Source organism: Camellia sinensis, chromosome 1 (genome assembly GCF_055761805.1).
Source record: "Camellia sinensis isolate YWXY chromosome 1, ASM5576180v1, whole genome shotgun sequence".
NCBI classification, from domain to species: domain Eukaryota; kingdom Viridiplantae; phylum Streptophyta; class Magnoliopsida; order Ericales; family Theaceae; genus Camellia; species Camellia sinensis.
The window spans coordinates 182,086,236-182,093,448 of NC_138961.1; the positions used below are offsets into that span (position 1 = coordinate 182,086,236).

Here is a 7,213-nt window from a genome sequence, read left to right on the forward strand (position 1 = left end):
ATCCATCGGCCTCTTATGTGAGCGTGGCTGAGGCTCTCTCATGTTATTGTAAATCCATATTACATTTCCATGTCATTTGCATTGCGTATGTCATTTTCTCAGTTTGCGTGCCCGTGTGCACGCACTTCGAGGCATCTCATTTTCATAGCATTGTGCATACTAGGTTGTATCTTAGATCGCATTCATGCATTTCCTCGATTTGTGTGCTCATGTGCACGCATTTTGAGGCACCTCATTTTCATAGCGTTGTGTATGTTAGTATTGTGTCTTAGTTGCATTCTTGCATATCATGCATTTTGCATCATGTTCGGGATAGGAGTTAGCCCGGGCACGGGAAACGAGGTGCGTTTCGTACTCTGAGTGACGAAACGCGTCTCAATTCCCCAGTCACCGACACTCCGGATCATCCATGATGGAGTTAGGTCTTGTTGTGTTTTCATGTGCATTCATTCTATATTGAGTTGTGCAATTCGACTCCTCGGCCATCATGCCTCGGTATGCGTGATTGGTGACACGAGGATCGAGGCATGCATATATTTGTGAAAATACATTGCTATGCCCCTTTCCTGCTCTCTGTTGCAGCAAAATGAAGAATCAGCAACTTTTCGGGACTTGGCACGCGTTTCAAGAATAACTGCTAAACAGAGGCTAATTGGGGCATCCCGGTGGATTTCCGCGCAAGACAACCCGGACATGCATCATCCATCAGAAGCAAGGCAGTCCCTGGCTTGCATGCCAGTTTTATTTATTTTCTTAGTTGATTTGTTAATTAATTAGGAATTTGTATATTATTTGGACTGTATTATTTGGACTGTAATATTCTTTTATTCGGGACTGTATTATTTATTCGGACCCTCTGCGCGAGGGCACAACTGTAATAAGTGTGCGTGTGTGTGTTGTATGTCTTCCAACCCCACGTCTTTCTCCCTTTTATTTATCCGCTTATGATGGTTAGATTAGGGCATTTTTTCAATTAGCATACAGTATGATAGCATGTTTGCATTCATTCATCTGTTTTGCATGCACCGGGCTCGGCGCATCATACTAACTGCATTGTATTTTCAATTCCAAATTGAATACATGATAGTTGTAGCATCTCATATACCATGTTTTGAATAGCCGAGCCTGCTATAGTTTGCATTTTTGCATGTGTTGCATTAGGCATTTCTGTATACTTAGGGTCATGCATGATTTCTAATACAGTTTTTGTTTTGGCTTGGAGTACTCGGTAAGTTTTATGCTTTAGCATCCTTGCATGCGTGTGAGTGACTGCCATGAATAGCATGCTTACCATAAGGCTATGTGCTTATATGATATAACTGCCTGAATGCCTGTGGGTGAAGGTTGGGTTACTTGAATTGGAATAAATCATCAACTATTTGTTTTAAGCCCACTAGATAGTGGCAAAACCATCTTTTCTAAGCCCACCCGAGGGTGGCAAAATCTGCATTTTTAGCCTACTTGCGAGTAGCAAACCACCTTTCAAACAAGCAAACATGAGATGTTTTGTTCCAATCCAGGCGACCTGGTCTATACTTGTATGCTGTGCGCATCACATAGTAACCTAGGCTACTAACCGGAATAAGAACATACAATGTTTTCAAAAATAGATATCATGGTTAGTAGAGGCCGATCTTTGATCGGGCGAGCGGGGGTGCTCACGAAGTGACCTTCCCCAATCGTACCCAAGTTCCCGAGCCGAGGCAACTTTGGTGATGACGGACACGTGGCCTTTGGCACCGAGTCAGGGTTTCCTAAATTTCCCATGAAAAAAACATTTAGGTGGCGACTCTGTATCTGGCAAAGCAGTCCATGTTTGGCACTTCTTTCAAAAAAATCTGTTTTTCTCAAAACGATTTGCCGGATTTGGACTCTTTGGTTCAGACTTAGAACCGTGACTACAAATCGAGTCTGAGCTGTAGCGATGGGTTTTGAATGACGAAATTTCGTCACCAATGAAATTAGTTCAGTGACGAAATTTTTTGTCACCAATAAAACAAGATTTTGTCGCCAAAAATTCTCATTTTCGTCACCAAATAATTATTCAGTACCATATTTATAATTTTAGTTGACGAATAAATTTGTCACAAATGTTGATCATTGATGAGGAAATAATTTCGTCACGGTAAGATGTAAAGGTGACGAAATTTTTCGTCTCCAAAAGTCATACATGGGTGACGAAATATATTTCCTCTCAAATATATTTATATACATGAGGAAATACATTTCGTCACCAAACAACAAAATCAATGAAAACTTTCATATATGCGCTGCAATAAATTTTGTCACAAAAAATGTTTATTAATGACGAATAATCACTTTGTCATAATAACAAATACAAATGACGAAACAAATTCGTCACTAAACCTGTTCCATATTTTATATTTTAATTTCAATTATTATTTCACAAATATCCCTGCTCATATCCCAATAGCCTTTTAATTGTACTAAGAAATCCATTAGCTATTATACATCACTCCACAAAAAAATTCAGTAAACAATTTATATTATAAATCAAAATATATCCATCAAACAACTTTAATAATATAAACCATTAAGTGTAACAAAAAAACCAACAAAGCAAATCCCAAAATGAACTAACGTGAAATCCACAAAAAAAACTCAACACTCAATCTTGATTTGCAACTACAACTAAGTATTCGTTCAGGAAACAAAATTCAACAGTTGATCTTCATTTGCAAGTAAACTTCCGAACGTCATTAAAAACCAATCTGCAAAGAAAATAAACAAAGAAAACATTAATATATTATCAATTACATCTAAACTCATATATAAATAATTTTATTTTATAAACCAATTTAGTAGAAATGCATCTAACAAACCAAAACTTCAAAGAGTTGAGGTGATCCTTGATGATAAAGCAACACGGATAACATAAGATGCCAAAAAAAAAATTGTGTTTGAGAAGATAGTTGGATTTTTTTGTGGTTGGATATGATGTTTGCGAGAGAAAAAGTGAAATGATTATGGGGTTTGATGTGATATTTTGTTTGGATTAGTTTTTTTTGGTTTTGTAAAACATTTGTCTTGTAGTGAAAAAAATCAAAAAAAAACCCAAAAACCAACTTGTCAAACACTGCCTATATTTAAGATATCAAAAAAAACCTCAATGTCTTCACAACTTGCATCCAGTGGCATAATGCTTTCAACAGCATGAGCATCTAAGCTGATGACTGCTTGGAGCTCATATGCACGTTGCTGCAAATCTGTTGAGTGGGATGCTGATAATTCTTCAATCAAAGATTGACACTGCAACAAGGAAAGAAATTACCAATGTATAGTCAAAACATAAAAGCGGAATTGAATTCTCATGATGCTGAATACGAGTCTATGACACAGAAAAGCATATACTTTCTTGTCTATGATGCCCACATATATTTTGGTGATGATATACACATACAAAACCAAAATAATAATAATAATTAATATAGCAAGCAGTGCATATAGAAAAGCAGGGAAGCAGTAAATGGAAGAATGCCACTAGCAGGGAAACCTGAGAACATAAATGAATCAAATAAATCAGGCTCAAATCGCATCGTAACTATCAACTCCAAAGAGAGAATGCATACCCTAGAGACACATGATTTAGGTTCAACATAATTTAAGGATATGGTATAGATCCAGAAGGATGGGGTTGAGGCAGAGTCGAAGAGAAAGAGGAAACTTTGGCTTATGATTTATAGCGATCCCATTTAACAGCAAGTACCACCACAAATACTCAGCCACTTAAGTACAAAACTGATTTAGATGGCTAAGGTACGAGACGTGTGCTGAAAACACCAAAAAGACCTACCTCAGGTAGCACATCGGCTTTTCTCCCAGCTGCTATCTCAAAGGCGTATATTTTCATAAGTGCTGTAACTGCATATGCCTTGAAGGAAGAAAAAATTCAGTACAAGTTCAAACTAGAAAAGAAATGAGTGCAAGGCAATAAAATCATCAATTGTATTACTTTGTCAAAAAAAAAAAAAATCAATTGTATCAAATCTCAAAGAAACCCTCCTTTCAATAAATTATAATCAATTATATGCATGTGCATATTGAAGAGATTCAAAGTTGGTAGTTTTTCCTTTTTCAGTTCTTAGATTACTCAAGGGCTCTCAATCAAAACTGAGTCATCAAATACAAAATTTGGATACTCCATACCATACGAAGAGACAAAATTCCAAGGTACCTTGACAGTGTCATCACTGGAATATGCTTCTGCCACATCACATAACTTCCCAGTAATATAAGAGGCTGAATACTTTCCATCTGCAGTTCCATATTCCCCCAAGACCCAACAAATTACCTGTGACACAAAACTAAGAAATAAGACAACAAACACAAGAAGTATATCCAAAACAATGTCAACACATATACCGGGGGGGGGGGCTGTGTACTTGTAGAAATGCAGATGGCAGCTTTGGCTCTCCAATGATATGCAAATATGACTCTACCTGCAGCCAAAAAATAATTAAACATCAAGAGAGTAATGCTAAATTAGAAATGCTTTTTTTTGCTATGAATGAACATCATATTTTAAAGCAAACAGTTTCATTCTGGATAACCCAGTGAGAATCATTAGATCACAGAATATAAGAAGACTGTTAGAGTTGGCTTTAAGTAACAACAAATATATGAAGTGAGCCAGTAGAAATTCATTATGAATACATACAGCAGAAGATCTGAGCTGACTATCTGCAGTATCATCATCCTCCCCAAATCCCTCAGCAATCAACCGCATCAAGTTATGTGCCACTTTAATATTCACTAGATCCCCTGCATGCTCGAAGACTCTATTCATGGTCTGTAGTACATAAATCAAGAGAAAGCCAATAGGTGGAAGTTCAGAAGACATAAATATAATGTTATCTCCAAACAATCACAACAAGAAAAGGTAACATTGACATAACCTGAATGAACCATTGGTTGCTTGGTGCAAATTGCTCCGCAAGCTCAACACATCTGGACGCTATTTCAGTTTTGTAATGATTGTCATTAATGTTTATCACGTAATCAATCATACGATCAACAATAACTTCTACATTGGAGGACTTCGTCATCTTATAGAGAAGTTCAAAGGTTTTCCTCTTTAGAGTATCATCTGGGTCCTGTGTCATCAAGCATGTCAAAGTTTGACCAAAACATAGTTGAAGAACAATTATGATGAAAAATTGTCAAAGTTAGTTTGAACATCAAATTGAAAGGGTAACGTGGCATTAGTTTCAATAAGATTACAACCATAGAAACAGAAAGAATTTCGCAATGGAAACACGAAAGATTAGAACTTATAAAAATAAATAAATAAAATGAACCAAAAAAAAAGGAGGAAGAGGAAGCATTGAGCTGCATCCTTATCAGGCCATATCTAGTTATCACATACTTTCAATTAATCATAACTATTATTCATTGAGTACAAAGGTCCCGCTTTTTCCTCAGAGAGACACTCCAGTTTTTCCTTTCTGGTAAGTAATAAAAACACCCCAGTAATCAGCAAGAGGTCATTACAAAAACTTTTTGAAGCAGCGATAATGCTAGCTATGTTTTATGCAACCAAATGTTGGGTAATACTTGCCATTACAATAAAATAGACTAGCTAAAGAGCGAAAGTTACAGAGAAAAGCTAGCTCATCTTTGCTTCCTTTCATAAATTTCTAAACGCGAGAAAAACTTTTTGGAATTATTCACTCTTCCATTGAAGTGCTAGGTGTCATCACTCCAATGATGACTTTGTTAATGCTCTATAAACATTTACATTCCAAATACTTTGTTGCTTACCATAAGACAAATTTCACAAATACTTCAGCAGAGGTCAAAGTATAGGAGTAGTTTACATCAGCCTGACAAAGCAATATTGATCTAAAAATTCCATGAATGCATATACAATAAAATAGACTAGGTAAAAAGTCAAAGTTACAAAGAACAGTTAGCTCATCCTTGCTTCCTTTCATATATTTCTAAAAGCGAGGAAAACTTTTTGGAATTATTCACTCTTCCATTGAAGTGCTAGGTGTCATCACTCCAATGACGACTTTGATAATGCTTTATAAACATTTACATTCCAAATACTTCGTTGCTTACCATAAGACAAATTTCACAAATACTTCAGCAGAGGTCAAAGTATAGGAGTAGTTTACATCAGCCTGACAAAGCAAGATTGATCTAAAAAATTCCATGAATGCATATACAGCTCATGTAAGACAGATAAACTAATCACAAAACAGACAGAAAGTATATATTAACTACACAGTTGTTAAAGCAATAAAATAAGGTTAACATGGAAAGGTATAGCCATTCAAGTGTGCACAAAAACAAAGAGGAAAAACAAAGAACATGAGCACAGCCTGCATCTCTGATGGCTCCATCAACACGAATATATTGATGTCAAATGCATACGAGAAAATGTTTCTCACCTCTAAGCAATCAATCACGGCCAGTTGGTGTTGTTCAGCGATTTCTGGACTTATCTTTATCAACCGACCTAGGGCATCTATGCCCATATATTTTAGATTGTGACTATCACTCTGTCCAACAGATAAGAATGCATGAAAACAAGTTAAAGACAAAAAAAGCAAACAACACACACAAGTTGCAGAAGGCAAACCTTCAAAAATTTAGATATTGCTTCTGCTGCAGCCTCTAATAACTTAGTATTGGGATGTATGGATGAAGCACAGCATATGCACTCATATAGAACAGCATTTCCTATGTTACTTGATGAGTCAAACTTTCTCATTATGTCACCCACGACAGTATGTTCAAGATCATCAGCCCTTTTTATTTCCTAATTGAATATGTTCAAGCCTTTACATTCAGCTAATATCTAATTCTAGCATCAAATGCTAAACAAATTGACAACCAGCCTCAATAATGCTGAAGCAGAGGACCATCAACCCAGCAACCTTTAATTCAAACCCTCATTCATATCAATTAATAAAGGTGAACCATCAATACCTCTGCCAGCTAACTATTATCGTGTATAACCAATAAGCGGATTGCTCTCGGACTAGTGATCATCACATTCAATTTAAGAGATTGAAAGTAAACCAAACAAATTAAGAGAACCCCAAATGTGAAAGTACCTCAGAAATCCAGAGAATGAAGCAGAAGGTGTTCGCGAAGAGGAGCGCCGGTTCAGAAACATGGGATCCAATGGATTTAGGAGGGAGGGAAAGAGAGAGGGAAAGAGAAGGTCAGAGGCTAATTCATC

At 36.5% G+C, this 7,213-nt stretch overlaps 1 protein-coding gene across 1 annotated transcript; it reads right to left on the reverse strand.

Annotated features, from left to right (window-relative positions):
• Positions 1 to 3,059: 3,059 nt before the first annotated feature.
• LOC114291947 (AP-4 complex subunit epsilon-like) lies at positions 3,060 to 6,753 on the reverse strand. Its single transcript, XM_082868168.1, has 8 exons — positions 6,608 to 6,753; positions 6,417 to 6,527; positions 4,917 to 5,114; positions 4,679 to 4,810; positions 4,404 to 4,460; positions 4,196 to 4,312; positions 3,815 to 3,892; positions 3,060 to 3,270 (listed from the first exon to the last, which is right to left on the reverse strand). Exons 1-8 carry the CDS (start codon positions 6,737 to 6,739, stop codon positions 3,091 to 3,093), a joined length of 1,005 nt encoding a protein of 334 aa, XP_082724294.1. The 5' UTR covers positions 6,740 to 6,753; the 3' UTR covers positions 3,060 to 3,090.
• Positions 6,754 to 7,213: the final 460 nt, after the last annotated feature.